The 19095-nt window shown below is 61.1% G+C and overlaps 1 protein-coding gene across 1 annotated transcript in view; it reads left to right on the top strand.

Moving 5' to 3' along the window:
* Positions 1 to 5018: 5018 nt before the first annotated feature.
* Positions 5019 to 19095, top strand: part of LOC111152998 (solute carrier family 7 member 5) — a 31734-nt gene continuing 17657 nt past the window's right edge. Inside the window, exons 1-2 of the mRNA XM_022511795.1 lie at positions 5019 to 5544; positions 18301 to 18426. Coding sequence (XP_022367503.1) covers positions 5019 to 5544; positions 18301 to 18426 — 652 coding nt within the window. The remainder of the gene's footprint in view (positions 5545 to 18300; positions 18427 to 19095) is intronic.

Here is a 19095-nt window from a genome sequence, read left to right as displayed (position 1 = left end):
GCTGGAGAGCAGGTGGCATGGTGGCCCGTGTAAGGGACACAGTCAGCGTGGCCTGCCCTGCAGCTGGGGCTGGGCCTGGCCACCTCCTGAACTTGCCAGGACTCATTTCTCCAGCCACAAGCAGGGCCTTACGATGTTCCTGCAGGACAGACATAAAGGTCTGGCCGGGCTAAGCACCCCATGGGCAGCAGCTGTGGGCACACGTGGGCCCAGAAACAGAACATCATTTCAGATACTGCTGAGGGCAGGCCCACCTTTTCAAGTGTTAGGAAAAGCCAGTAGCTGAGCCCAACAAGAGAGTGGCTTTTAAAAACAAATTTCTAGGAGAAGAAAGGACGCTTTCTTTGTGAAAAGGACACAGATATTTCTCATAAAACTGAGAAGAGGGAGACAGGGGCAGCCAGATGACGTGGGAGGGGGGGCAAGTTTCCACATCAGCAAGGGATTTTCGGGTCAGCTCTTTCATGGGAAAAAGAAGGAGTTCTAAAGGAGAGTGAGGATCTGATAGGCCTGTAAAGGCCCAGGGCCTTGGCGGAGCAGCAGGCAAAGTCACAGGGCCAAGCCAACAGAGGGTCACATCCTCCCCTACCCCTCCAGAGCTCTGCCCTAATGCAGGTTACTCCGTGGGGGCGGGTGGCTGCCATGCTGCGTCCTGGCTTTCCTTGACCTGCTGTGTATGGCTTTTCTCAGTTCTACCCCCCACAAACCCTACTAGTGCCCTTGTTTTACCCATGCAGAAGCTGGGACACACCTGCTGGAGGTTCCTTTCCAAGCCAGGCCACTGGCCAGGCTATGAGCATTGAACCAAGTGTTGTCTGGGGTAGCTCGAAGCGGGGGCACCCAGGAGTACCCCCGGAGTAGGAAGGAAGCCTTTTAAACCCTGGAGACAAATAAACCTCTTGTCTCTTGGAGCCGGGGATCTGTCCGGGAGGCATAAAATCACCCTACGTGTGTGGTCTGCAAGTTTTCTTTACCTTCGGGGACAGGAGGCGGTTTGTTTTAGGTGAAGGGTGCTGGCTGACAACTGTGCTGGGAATATTTGTGAAAGACACGGCACGCAGGTCTGGTGATCGAAGCGTCGTGAGGCCATCTGACTCTCCCTGGGTGAGGGGGCCACGCTTCTCTTCCCCAAGACCGAAAAATCAGAGTGTGTTGGCAAAGGACAGTCGGAGACAAAGCTAGGGGAGCAGGAGGGCAACCTCCCATAGACTCCTAGCTTCCCCAGGGAGGAGTCCCAAGCCAGGCTTGGTGTGGGACGGGAGCCAGAACTCAGACATTGCTCATGTGTGTGCCCCAGAGAGTTTCCTTTCAACCCTGGGGCTCCGTGATGGGAGGACTTTGAAGAGATTGAGAACGGGGGCACCTGGTGGCTCAGTGGGTTAAAGCCTCTGCCTTCAGCTCAGGTCAAGACCTCAGGGTCCTGGGATGGAGCCCCACATCAGGCTCTCTGCTCAGCAGGGAGCCTGCTTCCCCCTCTCTCTGCCTGCCTCTCTGCCTGCTTGTGATCTCTGTCAAATAAATAAATAAATAAATCTTTCAAAAAGAGAGAGAGAGATTGAGAATGTGGAAGAAGGGTACGCTCGCTGTGGAAAGTTTAGAAACAACAGGGAAATAGAAGAAAATGTAGGTAACACGCACGCTTGTGCGCATACCAGGAGATAGCTGCTGTCACCAAATTGGAGTTTAAGCCATCAAATTTGCCATTTATAGACACGATCACCACTGCTGGTGATCACTACTGATGGAGTTCTTCTGTGACGACACTGTGCTCGTCTGTAGTGGGAACCATGATCCCCACTTAGAGCCTGGGAAACCCAGGCCCAGAGAGCGGCCGGATTTGCCCCATTCCTTGAGCTGGTGGCCCTGCGGATGGGGGACTCAGCAGTGAGTTCAGGGGCCTGCATGGAAGCCCAAGGATGACGCTGCTGCCATGAAATCTCCCTTTCGTGTCCCCCCAAGTTTATGGAGATAGGTGCCCCCTAATGATTTGACATTTGTATATGCTGCAGGCGCCCCCACGGCGAGTCTACCCATCACCTCACATAGTTACTGGTCTTGTGAACTCAGGTCCCCCGCCGACCACACCATCACCAACACCAACACCTCCCAGTTTGAGTCTTCTGGCTCCTTTTGTCCCTTCCCCCGCTCCTCCCCACTTCCCGTTTCCTGCACCCCACAACTTGCCACCAAGAACCTGAACCTCAGGGCCACTCTGGAGATGACAGGACGGCGCTCAGAAAGAAAGCAGCGATGCCTAGTGGCTACGACATTAGCGCAACGTCCAGCCCATCTCCCAGCAGCTGGGGCGGGGTGGGGGCTTGCGATAGGCTCTCTTCTCCCCAGATTGGCCCCAGGGCCTCTGGGATCCCAAACAGGAGAGAGAGAGAGGCTGCCGCCTAAAAGGGGGTCGTAATTTCCAAGACTCACAACAGGTGTGGCTCTGCTGTCCCGGAAGCTCGGTGTCCGCTTCCCTCCAGGGCGGTTCTGCTTCTTGGAAGCCAGTCCTCCCTGTTCCAAGAGGCCCTGGGAAATGTTCCTCCCCAGAAGAGGCACTGGCCTCGAGGCCTGGTTACACCCCCTACCTGAGAAAGAGCAACAGCTCTTCCTCCAAAACGGCAGGTCTCCCAGATATCGGAGAAATAGAAGGGGAGACCCAGCTCAGCCAGAGCACGTCAGGAGTCCGCCCCATGCAGCTTTGGAATGTTACATCCCATCCCCGTCTTCCATAAATCAAGGCTAGATTGTGCCAGGGAAAGATTCTTTCACACCCTGACGTCCGAGGGTTCCACAGTGTGTCACTGGCGGACACGGCCACATTTACCAAAGCAGGTCTGTCAGCTGTTTGGTTTCTTTCCAATACTGGCCATTAGGTTCCAAAGCCATAATAAACGGCCACGGAGACAAAACACAGCTCGGTCCTTACTTCCGAAGAGAAATTCCCAGAAGCGGGATGACCAGGGAGAGGGCATAAGGCTTGAAGGCTTCTGGTGGAAACTCCCGAGAACCTTCCTCTGTAGAAATATGTTCAAGAGACCCTCCCCTCCAGCGCTCGTGAGAAGAAAGGGCACAGCTTTTAGTAAACGAGCAGCTAGCGCGGGTTGGCCCTGAAAAGACCGCTGTTGGGTAATCTGTGGGAGAAATTGGTCCTTAAGGACACTGCCAGTAGATGGCACTCTTGGCTAAGATTTTAGAGTCTGATTTCAGAGGGGGGGGCGGGGTCAGAGGTTTTCAGACCATTCAACAAGCTGAGACACAAACTTGTCCGGAGCACATTGGCAGGAAGAAATCGAGGACATTATCATATGGAAACCAACCGTAGCAGCGGGCCCCTGGGGTCTCGGGGTGCTGGAACGCAGCTCATGAAGGTCTCCCGCATCTTTTCCGGAGCCCCGCACCCAAGCCCCCTGTGCCTCCCCCATTAATTCTCATGCCGGGAAAGCTGCACTAGACCGGTCTGTTTCCTCCCGACCAGCATTCCAGGTGCCAGCAGCGCCGGTCGGCTTATCACAGCGGCCGCTTTACAGCTCCACGTGCGGTTATCGATCAGCTCTCTTGTTGGAGGACACCCTCCAGGTCAGGTGCCCGGAGTTCAGGGCAGTGCCCGACCCCGAGGACACACCTTTGCAGGTGTCTGCCGTGTGAGCACAGGTGAGGTGCTTGGGGCCTCGCCTTCCTTGAGAAGCTGTCATCCATCCCGAGATGGTCGCCTTTGCCACCATGGGTGACTGGGACAGAAGGCGAACGCCCGTCTAGAGGTGAATAACCCACAGGAAGAAGGGTGGCAGAGGGGCTCGGGGTCCTCAGCAGGACAGTCCCAGCCCACTCACCTGTCAGACAAGTTACATAACCCGGCCCAGCCTGCTTCTCAGCTATAAGACGGCTCTAGTCACAATGTGCACGAGAGGCCTCAGCTCAGCGCCCGGGGGCTCCCATGGGCTGGGGAGGTCTGCTGGGCCATCGGCAGCCGGGCCCTCCGGCTCTGGAAGGACAGCTGAAGGGCAAGAACAGCAAGATCGTTTTTTGTTTCCCGTAGGCCACGTCAGACAACATCTTGCCTGTTAGCAGTTGTGCGGTGACCCTTCGGCTGCCGGGATTTCATTTGGTTCCAACACTGCTCACATTCAGCTGCGGCTGGGGGTCCACTGGGGGGCCTGGTGTAGAAGGCCCAGAGTGATGCGCCTTGTCTCCGAGGACGGGACTCTCAGCTCTTTCCCTGTACCCGTGTCAGCATAATGAGCGAGAGTTCTGGATCCTTTCCGGCTTCCAGGCCCCAGGGTGACCGGTGACTGGGAGAGCTTGCACCCATTTTCAGCTTCGTAAAGTAAAGATCAAAGGCCCTGCACCCTACAGCCTGCTGGACTTGGGGGCAGGGTCCTCAGGGGGTCCTTCCAGGAGTCCCCCGTCAGTCAGTCTCCGTGAGCTTACGCATACGCAGATCTCTAGCTCCCTACCTGCAGAGCTGTGCCCCCGAACGCTGCTCTTTGGCAGGGAGAGTCCCCTTAGGAGAAAATGGCAATTGGCCCAGAAAGGAACTTGGCCCGTGACTCAGTACCCCAGCGGCCTCCTGGACTCCCAGCTTCCCCGAGAGGGCCGGTTCTGAACGTCCTCGTACTGCCCGGGTCCGCAGGAGGAGCAGACCGGGTCGGGGTGGAGGCGAGAGGGGCGGGGACATCACTTCGGCCCCGCGCGCCCCACCGGGCCTGAGCGCCTCCGCATGGCGGACCCCGTAGGAGCCGCCCGCACCCCGGGTCCCAGCCCGGGTCGCGGAGCCCCGCCGCCGCACCAGCAGGTGCGCGCCGGCGCCGCGGGGGCGGGGCTTGCGCCCTCTAACCGCCAGGCAACGGCGGCGGGGCGCGGGGCGGGGCCTGCGCCGGCGGGGCGGGGCGGGGCCTGAGCTGGCATATAAAAGCGCCGGCGGGCCTGCGCCCTGACGCAGCGGCCGGCAGCCGCGCAGGGAGCGGGTCTTTGCTGGGCGGCGGCGCGCGCCTCGTGGTCGGCCCGGCCGGAGGCTCGGCGGCATGGCAGGCGCCGGCCCGAAGCGGCGCGCGTCCGCGGCGGCCGCGGCGGCGGAGGAGGAGGAGCGGCAGGCGCGGGAGCGGATGCTGGCGACGCGGCGCGCGGACGGCGCGGAGGGCGTGACCCTGCAGCGGAGCATCACGCTCTTCAACGGCGTGGCCATCATCGTGGGCACCATCATCGGCTCGGGCATCTTCGTGACGCCCACCGGCGTGCTCAAGGAGGCGGGCTCGCCGGGGCTGGCGCTGGTGGTGTGGGCCGTGTGCGGGGTCTTCTCCATCGTGGGCGCGCTCTGCTACGCGGAGCTGGGCACCACCATCACCAAGTCGGGCGGCGACTACGCCTACATGCTCGAGGTGTACGGCTCGCTGCCCGCCTTCCTCAAGCTCTGGATCGAGCTGCTCATCATCCGGCCGTCCTCGCAGTACATCGTGGCGCTCGTCTTCGCCACGTACCTGCTCAAGCCGCTCTTCCCCACTTGCCCGGTGCCCGAGGAGGCCGCCAAGCTCGTGGCCTGCCTCTGCGTGCGTGAGTACGGCCCGCGGGGGCGGGGGGCGGCAGGGCCCGGCCAGCCACGTGGGTCGCGTCCGTCCGTGGACACGTCCTCGTGGGGCTGGGGCGGTGAGTCAGCGGGGCCCCTGCCCCAGCCGCGGGGGTGGTGGGGGTGAGGGCGGGGGGGGCGTGTTCCACTTCCTCACCTAGTCCCTTCACGACTCCCTTCCCCTGCCTCGTGCGAGCGTCCGCGCGTGTCCCGTCCGCGCTCCCCGGGGCCGACCGCCCAGCAGACGCTGCAGTTAGAGGGAGAAACTCATTCATTCCTGCTCCGGAAACCGGCCGGTCCCGAGTCGGCAAGGGCTGGCGCGTCCCAGCCAACGGTCGTGTAGGCAGCGGCCTCGAAGTAGCCACCGCGGGGTCCGGGCTGCGCGTTCACTTTGTGTGGGATGGGGGTGCAGGGTGGGCCTGGGGGTCCGCAGCCGTGCTGAAAAACAGCCCTGCTCGAGTTCCTCACCTTGGGCATGGTCTGGGTGTGTCGGAGGATACGGTGCGGGGGGGGGGGGGGGGGGGGGGGGGGGGGGGTAATGAGTGCTCAGCAAAACCCATTGTCTTGTGGGATTTCAGAAAAAAATCGTTTGTACCAAACATCATGTGGTTTTCTTCTCTTTCTTGGCTGTTGGCGCCTTTTATGCCTGCCTCCCCTTGGCCGGCTTCTGGGGAGCCTTGCGGATGGAAGCATCCTGCTTTCAGAGCTGCCACCAATGCGAGGGTTTCCTGGATGTTCTTAAGTGCCCACAGGTCCAGAGCCCGCAGGCTACGTTCAGGGTTGGGGTCCTGGCCGCGAGACTGGGGGACTGTGCGCTTACTAGGAGTGGCTTCTGATGGGCAGTGGCTGCTGGTGCCGTGGGGATTCTGCAGTGTGTGGGCCGAGTGTCCGGCACGAGCCACACTGTCCTGCGGGGCAGGCCCGCTTCACGAAGTGCTGAGTCCAGAAGGCAAAACCCAGTGCGGTTCCCCTTGGCTGCCTGACATGGCACGCTTTCCAGAGAGACCCTGAACAGAGCAGCCATGCGGGGGAAGGAGCACTGTTTGCCTTTTGGGGGGCCGTCTCAGGATGTGGATCTTGGCTTTAAAAAACACAAAAACATTTGTCCAAGTCTAAGAGGTCCATCTGCTCGAGGACAGGAAGACCTGTGGTTTCTGGTGGAGCTTTGAGATGAGGGTTTTATGGGATGACACATTGGTCCGAAAAGGGAAAGACCCTCTAAAGGCAGGATGACTTTTCTTGATACGATTATAATAATCACGTGTCAATATGATTTAGCGTTTGTGGGCCCAGTCTGTGGTGAAACAGATAATGTCTCTTAGGGCCTGTCCTCTCTCCAGTCTTTAAAAGAAAGTCCCTTCTTAAACTTTCAGGTTTAAGTAGATGACAGAGGGACTGCAGTGAGCTCAGTGCTGCCCCCCCCCCATGTCACTGTGGCACTGCTGGGCCTGGCCAGGAGTCCTGTCGACGATGCCCCTGCCCCTGGGGGCCGTGAGGGCGGCTGAGGTTTTCCATGTCCTCATCAGTCTTTGGGGCTCTTCTTCCCTGAACCGCCTTGGGAGTGTGTCCAGTGTGTGTAGGTATGGGTGGCTCTCTCTGGTGGAAAGAGGACTTTCAGTTACAGAAGGGCACTCCCTGTCTGCCAGGGTGAGTACCCGTCCAGAGCCTCACCGTCTGGAAAGAGAGGCCAGTCCAAGCCTCGCAGAACTCGGAGCTGCCTGGCACAGGCGGCTCTAAGTTGAGCAGGGAGAAAGGTTCTGGGTGTCCAGGGAGGCAGGCCCACTCTTGTAGGGCCTCTGAGGAGGCAGCGAAAAGCCACAGAGAGTTTCTGAGTGTCCTCCAAGTATCCCACAACGGCTGGGTTCTAGAAGTTCTCCCCGAGGAGAGGAGGGACACTCTGCTCCACTCTCCGCCTCGAGCCCCCCACCCGCTGCAGCAGTGCGGGCCCAGGCTCCATGGTGCACCGTGGGAGGGCCTGGTGGCCTGCCCCTTTGGTGCTGTGTCGTGGGCGCTCGAGCAAAGTTCTCAGGTTTGCTGGTTGGTCTTTTCAGTGTCCTGGACACAACCCAGCACAGTTTTGGCTTCCTAAAAAGTGCTGCTGAGGAACAGGTTGGCTTCGGTGCTTGGTGCGGTCCTGCTGGTAGTATGTGCGGGCATAAAGCCCTTTTCTTGTAGGTCTTACCGCAACGACCACCATGGGGCCCTCGTCTCGTGTGGCTCTGGTGTTGCCCAGTGCATGGAACGGTGAGAGAGACTCGCTCTGTCAGTCTTTTTTTTTTTTTTTCTTTTTTTTTAAGATTTTATTTATTTATTTGATAGACAGATCACAAGTAGGCAGAGAGGCAGGCAGAGAGGAGGAAGCCCACTCCCTGCTGAGCAGAGAGCCCAATGTGGGGCTCGATCCCAGGACCCTGAGATCATAACCTGAGCCGAAGGCAGAGGTTTTAACCCACTGAGCCACCCAGGCGCCCTTGCTCTGTCAGTCTTGACGGCTGTGTGGGATCTGGCATGAGACCAGGCTTACCTTCTCCCTAAACAAAAACTTGGTAGCGTTTGCTTGGACCTGAGACGATGGGGGCTTTTATTTTCGGGCAGAAGTCGTTCAGACTGGAGTTCAGATTCTCGCCAGCCTCAGCTGCTGTATCGAGGTCACTCCTACTCCAGACGCAGGTGTCAGGCCAGTGGCTGCAGACGGCTGGGCGCCTACCCTCCTCTGCCCTCTCCCCCACCATTGGGTGTGGGCGTGACTGAGCCCCCTGGGACAGCCGCCACTTGGACCCGCCACGTGCATGTAGAGCTCATGGTCTGCTGGTGGCTCTGGGTCCCTTTCTGGCTAGGGTCTGGAAGGCACTTCCGTCTGCCTTCTTGTGGGAGACAGACGGGGGTTGCCAAGGGTCCCCTACCCCACCATGCCCGTGGATTGGGCAAATCCATGTGGGGCAAGGGTGAGTGTTCCGCCGGGGACCTGTGAGCCAAGATGGTTTCCAGCTGGTGTCAGGGAGAGCCTAAACTCTGCGTGGGAACAGACCTGGTCTGCTTCGGGAAATCTGCTTGGGCCTCAGCAGAGTTTCCACATCCGTGAGATGGGGATGGGTCACAGCTCTGCCCGGTGAATGTGGGAACTCTCGGCCACGGCGTGCGGATCGAGCGCGGCACACGTGGCTGCCTTTGTTCCCAGCACCACCCTCTGTCTGCTGCTCACCTTTCATGTCTTGAGCTGCCCTTGAACTTGTTGTTTTCTAGTCTAGCAAAGAGCCGGAGGGCGAGAGAACGGAGAGAAGGCAGGAAGAGCGGTGGGTGAATGCCAGGGTCTCCCTCTCGGGCTGGGGTCTGAGCTGTGACATGCCTGGCCCACAAGGAGTCCCTTCCTCCCTTGGGGACAGGAGATTGGAGGTCCCGATGGCAAGGGGCATGGATCAGGGACGGGTTTGGCTGGCCATGGGTTGGGGCCAGCCGACGTGAGGGTAAGTCAGTTGGGGTGATGATCAAAGTGGGAGGGGAGCCCAGGGCCTACCCCCCAGTCTTCTGGTTGACCGGCTGTCCTCCATCAGGTCCAGGCGGTGCCCACTCCGGGGGCTACGGGGTACCCACACAGTTTGTCTGCCACTATATGGCCTGGTCTCGGGCATCTGAACGCCTGCCAACCGCTAGGGCTGGGCCCATCTCTGCCCAACCAGTGAGGCTTCTGGGTGTTTGCACGTTGCTCGCGACCAAGGAGTCACAAGCCGTGAGCTAAGTGCAGACGACGGCCCAGTCATTAGCACAGAAATCTCACTTTCCCAGCCAGATACGAACGTGCTCGGGCCACTGGAACAAGTCACGCTGGGTCACGGGACTGGAGCTCAGCCCCGTGAGGTCCTTCACAAGAGCGTGTGACTTCAAGGAAGCGTGAGATGCTGGGTGGGCATTTCTAACCCTTCTCTCTCTGGGTCATGGACCCCTTTGATAATCCGATGGAATGTGCAGACTCTGCCCAGAAATGTGTTCCAGGCGTATTAACTCCTAAGTGTGCATAATCCCCACACCCCTGCCCCCCCAAGGGTGGCAGAAATGGATCTGGCATCTCCTGGCTGCCTCTCATCACATGTTCCTGCCCCAGCCTTTGAAAGGAGTGTTGCCATCCTTCTCGTATGGCCAGGGAAACTGAGGCAGTGGTGGGCTGAGAGCCCACTGTGCGTGCTGAACCGTCTTTTGTCATGGTGTGTAGGGACACAGGGCCCCATCTTGGGCGGGAGTGGCGGATGGCAGGACCCTGGGGTGGTGTCGGTCGCCAGGTCCAGGCATCCGGTCAGCCAGGGTAAGGAGACGTGGGGACTTGAGGTTTGTCCCATGGAGTCTTTGGGGTGTGCTTGTATCCTGACCGGGGTGCCTGACCACCCCCCCCGCCATGCACAGCTGGCCAGGGAGCCTTTTATCTTTCCTTCTTGTTTCCATCCAGATCTTTCTCTTGCACAGGAGCTTCTAGGGCAGGGGAGGCCCACAGCTGCCCCCCCGGCACGTGCCCCTTCCCATGACCACCTGGATCGCCAGTCCCTGTTTGCCTTCTGTGACCCACAGCAGGTGCTGGGACCCAGGGACTGCTGGGGGTGCGACCTCCCTGGGCCCTCTCTGCATTGCTGGCCGGCGCTGCCCAGGGCACACTTGTCCCCAACACGGCTTTGTCCCGCGCCCTCCCAGCCGGCCTCCAAGCTCCCGTGTGCCTAGGGAGGCTCACAGTGTGGGAGGTCCCTTTCCCTCCAGATGCCTGTCCAGGCGGACCTCCCTCCCTCCCTGCGGGAGAATTTTTGGGGGCCACGCCCGCCCCTCCCACCGCGTGAGGCACGGGCACCAACCTCCCTTCTGGGCCCTTGGAGCACGGTGCTCGCAACCTGATCCTGCTCTGAGTTCCTCTGACCTTAGCTGCTGGCTGGCGTCTGTCCCTACTGAGACCCGGCGGATTGTCCATGGTTGTCTGTGAGCTCACAACGTGGCCAGTCCAGCTCTGAGGCCACTGCAGGGAAACGGGCCTGAAGTCCACCGTGACCTTGTGGCCAGCCTCATGCTTTGTCCATGTCAGTGTTTGCTGCCAGGGCTGGCACGGGGTTTGGCGCTGGGCACAGACACGCTCATATCCTGCCTGAGTTACCTGGACTGCTGCAGAAGGCCTGGGAGGGGCTCTAGGCCCTGTCCCTGTCTCCGGACTACTGTGTGTCCCTTGGGCTGTGTGACCTGGGGCGGGTGCTTAGCTTCCCTGGACCTGTGTCTCAGAGCAGAGCAGGGGTGCGCGGGTCACGCCTCAGAGGGCGTATGAGTTGGTTATCTCCTCACTGCCGGGACTAGTGACAGAGGAACTGTCTGGACATCGAACGGGACAGGGCACTTGCGCCTGGTAGGGGGAACAGTGGACCGGCTGGGGGCCCAGGAGCTGTGGCCCTCTGAGGTGTAGCAGTGGGTAGAGACGGGGCTTGGCTGGAGCTGTCCCTAATCTGGGCACCCTCGTGTCACAGCCCTGGGATAGGGGGTGTCTCCTGCAATTATCTTAGACCCCCTGGAGCTAAGGGAAAGGACCCAAGGACCTGGGATGGGTGTGGGGGGAGGACGGCTGGATGGGGCCTGGGCAGAGCAGGTGTCCCCCCTCAACACCTGGAGGCCATCTGCTGGCTCGCCCTGAGGGGGACCAGGGTTGGGGGTCTGGGGAGGAAGGGAGTCCCAACCGCAGTTTGGTTAAGGAGCCTTTCATCCCGGCGGATGGGTGAAGTCATCACTGCGAAGACAGGGAGTTTGAGGACCTGTGTCCGGCCTGGTCATCAGGGAAGGGGGTCCCTGACAGGGAGCTGTTTCCAGAACATGAAGGGAGAGGGCTTGGGAAGCCTCGCTGTGGTTCAGCAGCATGTGGCCTGCGTGAACAGCCCACGCTGGGGTGTCAGGCCTGGGGGTACACACCGGGCCCTGTCCTGCGGCCTCCTTACCTGGGAGGAGGGAGACGTGTGTGAACACATTGTCTAGCTCTGGTCAGGCCCTGTCATGTGATGGGGGGCATGCCGTGGGGGCACCCACCCAGGACGCTCTTGGCTGCCCCTGTCCTGGGCACGGTCCCTGCAATGCCAGCACAGCCTGCATGAGAAACCTTCCATCCAGGGAGCGGCAGACGCTGGAGGGACAGCCTGCTTCGGACCCGGGCCGGCGTCCCCCGACCCACCTGGCCCCTACCCTTCGGAGGGCGCTCGGTACACAGGCATCACGTGTGTGCAGGTGGGGGGGAGGGTCCCTGGGGGATGTGCCCCCTCCCCTCGGTAAGCCGCAGAATCACCCGGTTGGGAGGACTGATGGCCAGGCTCCCCAGAGCTATAAGGTCAGAGCGCGGCGTGGGCTGGGGAGCAGGATCGAGTCCTGGCCGGGGCTCCAGAACACAGGAGGGGGACTGGGGAGACCTGAGCCTCCTCTCCACACTCCCTGGGCCGTGTGACTTCCAGTGAGTCAGACAACCTCTCTGAGCTCCATTCTCCCAACTATCTGATGAGGCTAGATGCTTCCCTGCCCTCTTTAGGCTGTGACCACAGCGCGTTTCCCTCCGTCTTCTTCTGCAGGAGAATGACTAGAGGTGCAGGGTGGATGGCTGGGGGTTTCCAGGCCCCCAGGGGGGACCCCAAAGCACCGAGTTTCCCGCACAACAGCCTGGTCTGTCCTGAGCCGATCTTCACAGTCGTCAGTGACCAGCTGGTGGGGGGCTAGACAGTGAGTTCGCCTGTTCTTTCACCCTCCCCCCGCAGCATGTCAGCACTCGGGCGTCGCTTCAGAGCCAAGGGGGGGGGCCCTCCTGGCTGTCCTGGCTGTCCTGGCGGCAGGGGCCCCCAGGGACCTCCCTGTTCTCCGGGAATTGTGCCTAGAAAAGCCGAAAAAGTGAGACGCCGCTGTGTGCCGGGGGTCTCCTGCTCGCCCCAGGTCTCGGGGGGTTGGCAGCTTTCCGAGCTGACTAAGCCTGCCCCTCACTGGTGTGTTTTGGCGTGAGCTCGCCAGCCCCATTCCTGATGCGTGCCGGCACCCGCGCCCCAGGGCCTGGTGAACTCCTTGGTCAGATTAAAAATGGGAGGAAATGTGGAGACGCCCGTTCCAGGGCGGGTCTTGGGGAATTTGAAAACGGGACGCAGGCCTGTCAGCAGTTTCTTTCCACGGAGAAGCAGGGAGTTGACACGATGTGGGGGAGCGGCTTGAGAGCCGGAGTCCCCGCCTCTGTGGAGGGGCCGCGTCGGCCTCTCCCCCCGCAGCCAGCGGCCTCTTGGCGGAGGGAGCCTCGGGCCCTGCCCTGGGTGGGTCTGGAGCAGGGCTCTCGACCTCAACTGGCTCCGTGTTCTGGCACGTTCCAGAGCTGAGGTAGGCCTGTCAGCTGGTTTGGGGTCAGGCGCATTCCTTTTCTCAAAATTGCCCTCCGGTTCTGCAAGTGGGGTCTTTGTGGGGATCTCTGGGCCTGCAGCCCTGGCGTCCCAGGGCAGAGTTAGGCATGCGGACTCTCAGACCGGCCAGTCGGAAGCTCTAGGGTGCCCCCCGCATCCCGCGAGGCCCTCAGGGGCCAAGGGCGTCAGGTGTCCGGGGAGGGGGAGATGCTATCTACCCTGGGGACTCGGACAGAGTTAAGGCGGGACCTGAAGGAGGAGGTGATCGCGGCCCCCAGGTGGCCTGTTGGGAGGGGGGCTCGCTCAGAGGACATGTGCACCTGTGAGGGGCAGGGGCCAGGTGCTGGTAAACGACCCCCACCCTCAGCCCCCGTGAAGCTCTGGGCCCCTGCGTGTGCTGGGGGGGTGGGGGTGAGGGGGGCTGGGGGTTGGGATAGTGTTCTCTCTGGCTTACTCATGACCTTCCCCTGGTGTGCTTGACATCAAGCCAGTGGAGGGGGAGGGTTAGGCCTGCCCACAGGTGCTCAGAGGGCGGCGAACCCCACAGTGCACAGCTGGAGCTCACGCACCCTCTCGTTAACCACGGTCCTTGCTGACTCTGGTGCCAGGGTCCACACGGTCCCGAGGAAGCGCAGCCTGGGACACTGGGCCCGCTGCCGCCCTCAGCGTTTTACCGTCAGTTGGTGTGGCTTTTTTGTGTTTCATTTTGGTGTGTTTTTTTTTTCTTTTTACTTCTTTTATTTTTATATTGAAAATTTTGTTTGGTTTTGGTGTTTTTAAATGAAAACAGGCTCCCCTTACATTTCAGCTGTCCCCCTTGGGTGAAACAGCCCAATGAGTACATTTAACACGAGGCTGCTGTCCAGGAGTCGGGGCTCTGACAGGTGATGGGGTCCCTGGGGCGGCGTCCAGAGGTGAGAGGTCAGGTGGGAGGTGGGGCTGGGCTGGGGGAGGGAGCCTCTGAGTCCTGCCCTGGTAACGGTCTTCCCAGAGGCAGAGGCCAAGAGGATGCTGGTGACCTGTGGGCTGGTGGAGAGTATGTGCGCCCCCGCCCCCTCTCAGGGCACCTTCTTCTGTGCCCCCAACCCCGTGCCTTTGTGACGTCAGCAGCTTGGAGGCTCCACCTAGGACGGGGAAGCAGGGAGCATGCAGGGTGTCCCGAGTCACATCTAGCACCACCGGTGGCAGGACACCCCACACTCGGGGTCGGGGAGCGTCCCGGAGTGCTCCCTGAGGGGACCCTGGGAAGAACAGGTTGGGGGGCCAGAGCCCAGGGCCCAAGTGGCCCTCTGGGGATGTGCACCCCCGGGTATGCAGGCAGGAATTGCAGCGGACATCGCCTACTCCGCGAGCCTGGAGCTCGCACCAGCGTCTCCCTGTGACCAGGTGTCCTGTGCGGCTGTGGGGTCGTCCTTCTCTCCCTGGGCAATGCTACCCACCGTTGAGGTGCAGGAGGAGCCCCCCACCGAGACCCTGGCTCCTTTGCTGAGGTTGAGCTGGTGCTCCTGCTGGCCAGCGAGGTAGCCTGTGTCGCAGCAGGACGAGGACAGGATAGACACACCCGTGAAGGACAAGGGCCCAGTGCAGTTCGCGGACCGGCCGCCAGGCCCAGCCTGCTCCTGGCTGTCCTCAACTGCCCAGAGCTGCCTTATCTCCCCAGGCCTGGCTGCCAGCACGCGCGAGCACAGCCCCGCTTATCTGGGGGTGCCCGTGTGGGGAGCCTTCCCAACGGCACCTCTGCCCCTGTCGGCCGGCCTGCTGGGGCCGGGCCCTGTGGCCGCCTTCCCGCTGCCCACTTGTGGGACACAGGCCCTGGAGGGCTGCGCGTCCGTGAGGACAGTGGCCACACTGCTGACCCTTGGCACGTCCTCCCCTTACACCCAGGGTCCCAGCATCCCCACCAGACACCCGGCCGCAGCCCCCCTTCTGCAGGTGTCCGGTCCTCAGGCAGAGCAGCTGAGATGCACAGCCAGCAGCGTGGGTCCCTGAGGAATGCGTGTGTTTACTTCAGATTATGTCTCGTTTTGAAACTTTTTACGAGAGGAACGCCATGGAGAAAACTAAAGCATTTGTTTATTTGTCAGCGAAAGTCAGGGAACTTTAAAGTTTCATCAGATACTCAGTTTTTCTTTTTATAAAAGAAATGGATGTTACAAGGTAGCTTTGTTCTGTGAGCAGGTCCCTTCCCCTCCCGCTTGCAGCCCACCTTGCCTTGCCTGTCGGTGCCCTGGGTGCTTTCAATGTGACCTAGAGCTGCGTGTGTGTGTGTGAAGAGAGGCTCTCCGCGCCTGCCGGGCCGGCTGGGGAAAGGTCAGGTGTGGGCACCACGCATTCCTGATGGAGGGGCAGTGGCGTGCAAGGGGAGGGACCCTGGGCCTCTGTCCTGCCACGGTGACCGCCGAGACCAGCACAGCAGTAGCGGGCAACGTGGTAGGACTGACTGCGAGCCGGGAGCTCCGGGCAAGCCTGTTTTACTTCCTGGAGCCGGATTTGTCCCCTGTGAAATGGGGAAAGGGGTGGGAAGACCCCAGAAGAGCAGGGGTGGCGTGCAGGGCTATCCAGAGCTGTGCCCACGTGCCGCTGCCAGGAGACCAGCTTGCCAGGAGCCGCGTGGGGCAGGGTGTCCGGCCTTCCCAGAGCACTGCCTCCCCGTGCTGCTGGGCCACACCTCCCCCACCGGCCCTGCCTCCCTGGGGCATGAATGGGGGTGAATGGGGGAGTGATGCTGCCGGCTGTGGGCCGCCTCCTGCCCGAAGTGCATCTGCATCTGCGCAGAGTGCTGGCCACCTGTGCCTGGCGAGGGGGGCCGGGCCTCTGCGCCAGTACTGGCACACTCCCCCCGTAAGGAAATGTGACGCTGTCTCAGAAAACCCCGGCCCCGCTCTCTCGCTGTGCTGAGGCTCCGGGAATCCGGTGGCAGGAAGGCACGGCCCCAGCCTGGGCTTGCCCTCCCAGGCCCTTCCATGCCGGATCCCAGCCGTGTGGCCAGAGGAATCCATGAGCACAGGACTGAGCGCTCCCCTGGAATCCGAGGACACGGGAGTCCCGCTGCTTCTCCCCCTGCCCTCCACAGTGATGACCGTGGGGCTGCCAGATAGACCGCAGAGACCTCGGTCTCTGTCCTAGGTCTGCCCCCACCATGTTGGGGGCAGGGGGCCACTCTGAGCCTCCGTTTTCTCTTCTGTGTGGAGAATGGCAGTGCTGACGTGGCTGGTACAGGACAGCCATCTCCCTGCTGGTTCTGAGAGCCTGGACCGAACACTCCTGGGGCCACACTGAAGGTCCCCCGGGCCGTCTGCCGCATGCACACTTGAAGCCTTTCCTGGCCAGGCTCAGCTCCTCCTTCACCCCTGTGGTGTGGACACTGAGTCTGGAGCCCCACCTCCCTGTGGCAGCTCCTTTTACTACAGGGCCTGGGAGGGGCGGGTGCAGACCACGGCCCGGGAACCCGGGGCTCCTCCAGGGTCCACGCCGGGCTCAAACACCACTGCTCTTCGCTGCCCTGCCCAGCTCAGGGCACTCCTGAGTGTGTCAGCTCTGGAACGGCAGTGGCTGGTGCTGGACTCCGCTCAGCGTCAGCGAGAAGCACCGTGTCGGTGGCCGTTGAATCAGCCAGAGCCCGGGCGGTGAGGAACGAGGCTGGGGGGAGGGGCGCTATTAAGGCGCCAGTTAATTTCCTGGAGCAAAGAGCAGATGGCAGGGTGAAGCGCCTGGGACAGCTCCTGTTCTCTTCTACCTGAGCTGTTGGATCTTACCCACTCATTAGGGCGGGTTTATTTCTTTGGGCCTTAATTGCTCTAACTGTAAAATTTACCGGTTCACTGTAGTTGGGGAAGAAGCCCCCTGGGGTCTGCCAGTCCTGGGCGGGTTCTGTGTTGGGAAGAGAAAAGATGTGCAGACCTTTCCGGCGCTTCTTAACCTTAACTGCAGCCCTTGGAGAAGCAGTGGGTGTGGGGGGCTCGCGGAGGGGCCCTTCCGAGGTCCAGGCCCTGCGGGTTAAAGTCACAGGACCAGCCTCCAGGAAAGAAGGGCCCCGCTCCGCGCCCTTGCGGGTTTCCTGGTATGAAAGCTCCCTGGCAGGTCACCTCGAGCGGCTTCGGGAGGATGCAGCCCAGCGAGCTCACCCCTCCACCCCGTGCACCCCGGGCGTCCTCCCTCCCGCAGCAGAGCGGCCGAGCGTGCCAGCCACCACTATTGTGCCGGAAGGCCTGAGTGTTGGGGATTTGTTGCCTTTGTCTTAATGCAGTTTGGCTCCATGGGAAGTGGCCACGACGACGGCCAGCTCCCGAGCTCCCTGCACCCTTCCTGCGTCTCCCACACACCCGCTGTCTCACCACACAGATGCCTCCGCTTCGGGTCAGGGCCAGGGGTCTCCCGGGAGCCAGGCAGGGCCTGCTTGTGCACATCTGGGCATATCGGTAGAGCCGGGCTTAGCCGCCCGCCTGTGCCCCCCGACCCCAGTACCACCTCCTCTCCTGTCCCAGTCGGGCGACCCACTGTGATGGGTGTGATTTCCAGTTTTCAGCACATGCGGGTAAAATCCCCAGCTGGGTCTGCTGATGTATTGCCTCTTGCTGACCCCCTCCATTGGCCTGGCCTCTCCTTCAGTCTCCATTTCATGTGTCAGAATGGCCCCCCACGGTCCCAGCACGTGGTTTGTCATATGAATTTATGCTAACTGTACCTCACTTACCTGTTTCCTCTGTGGGATTCTAGAAGGTTCTGTCTGCAGAAAGGGTTTCCCACCTTGGGTAGGCGAGGTGGACTGTGTGGGTTTCCCACCTTGGGTAGGCGAGGTGGACTGTGTGGGCACCTAAGTTGGGCTGAAATGGTGGGAGGAGCCTGTAGGAAGGTAGGATTGTGTCTGTAACCTGCACTCTGAAGATAGGGCCCCAGATGTGCCACAGGTGCAGCAGGGGTGGGGCGGGGCTGTGGGCAGAGGCTGGCAGGGGGTTGAGATTCATTCATTAAAAGTTCTTTGTGGCACAGGGGTTCCTGGGGGGCTCAGTCGGTAAAGCGTCTGCCTTGGGCTCAAGTCGTGATCCCAGGGTCCCAGGATTGAGTTCCGCGTCAGGCAGTGGGGAGCCCTCTCCTTCTGCCGCTCCCCCTGCTCCTGCTCTCTCTCTCTCTCTCTTTTTCTCTCTCTCAAATAAATAAATAAAATCTCTGTGATAACCCAAGGGTGGGTGGGACTGTAGCTGTTCTGGGAGTCAAGAAGCCTGTTCTCAGCCTCTGGCCTTGAACTTGGAGAGCCCAGAGCAGAACCAGGCCTAGAAGCTGGGAACTGCAGAGGCTCTGGGCTCCCCTTCCTGGGGGTGCCGGTGTCCCCTGAGGCCCTGTCCCGTGTCACTCACTGTTGCCCTCTGTCCACAGTGCTGCTCACGGCCGTGAACTGCTACAGCGTGAAGGCCGCCACCCGGGTCCAGGATGCCTTCGCCGCGGCCAAGCTCCTGGCGCTGGCCTTGATCATTCTGCTGGGCTTCATCCAGATCGGGAAGGGTGAGTGCAAGCCCGGGATCCCCGTCCCTAAGTGCCCCTGCCCGGAAGGTTCGGCACTCCAGCACGCACGGTTTCACTTGAGCCGGTCATGCTGTCCGGCAACAGGCACTGACGTCCTTATGGAGACTGAGCAGCGAGTTAAATCCTGAGTGATGGGGAGAAACAGACCCACCCTGGCCCCTCCGAACCCCACTCTCCTACCCACCTGCGAGGGCGGGCGTAGGATGGGGACATGGCCATTTGCAGAGGGGCCTCAGGGCTGCGCCTGGCACACGGAGAGTGAGGGGGTGGAACTGTTACCAAGACAATCACACACGGGGGCCCACATCCCACGTGCACGTTCGGTGGGGGTGGCTGTCTGCCAGGGAGGGTATAGGACCTCCCCCAGCCCCAGCATCTTGCCTGCTGACCCTTCCTGCTGTGGGCCACCACCGTCTGACCCTCTAGGTCGCCCACGCCATGTGCTTGGTGGCAGCGTGTCGTCTCCGTGCTGGGGAGGGACGTACACGGTTTCCCCGGCGGGGTGGTCTCTAGCTGATCTCACAGACCAGTGCCCCGCAGGGTGGTCCTTCAGAGCGGGTCACCACGGGGACGCACAGCTACGTGCACGCAGAGGACACACAGAGGCCCGGCTGGTGCCCCACGGCCTCTGTGGTGGCCTCGCTCCGT

This window comes from Enhydra lutris, unplaced genomic scaffold (genome assembly GCF_002288905.1).
Source record: "Enhydra lutris kenyoni isolate GAN:26980312 unplaced genomic scaffold, ASM228890v2 scaffoldscaffold30, whole genome shotgun sequence".
Classification (NCBI taxonomy): Eukaryota; Metazoa; Chordata; class Mammalia; order Carnivora; family Mustelidae; genus Enhydra; species Enhydra lutris.
The sequence above is the reverse complement of the archived record's forward strand: the minus strand, read 5'-3'. Positions and strand labels throughout refer to the sequence as shown.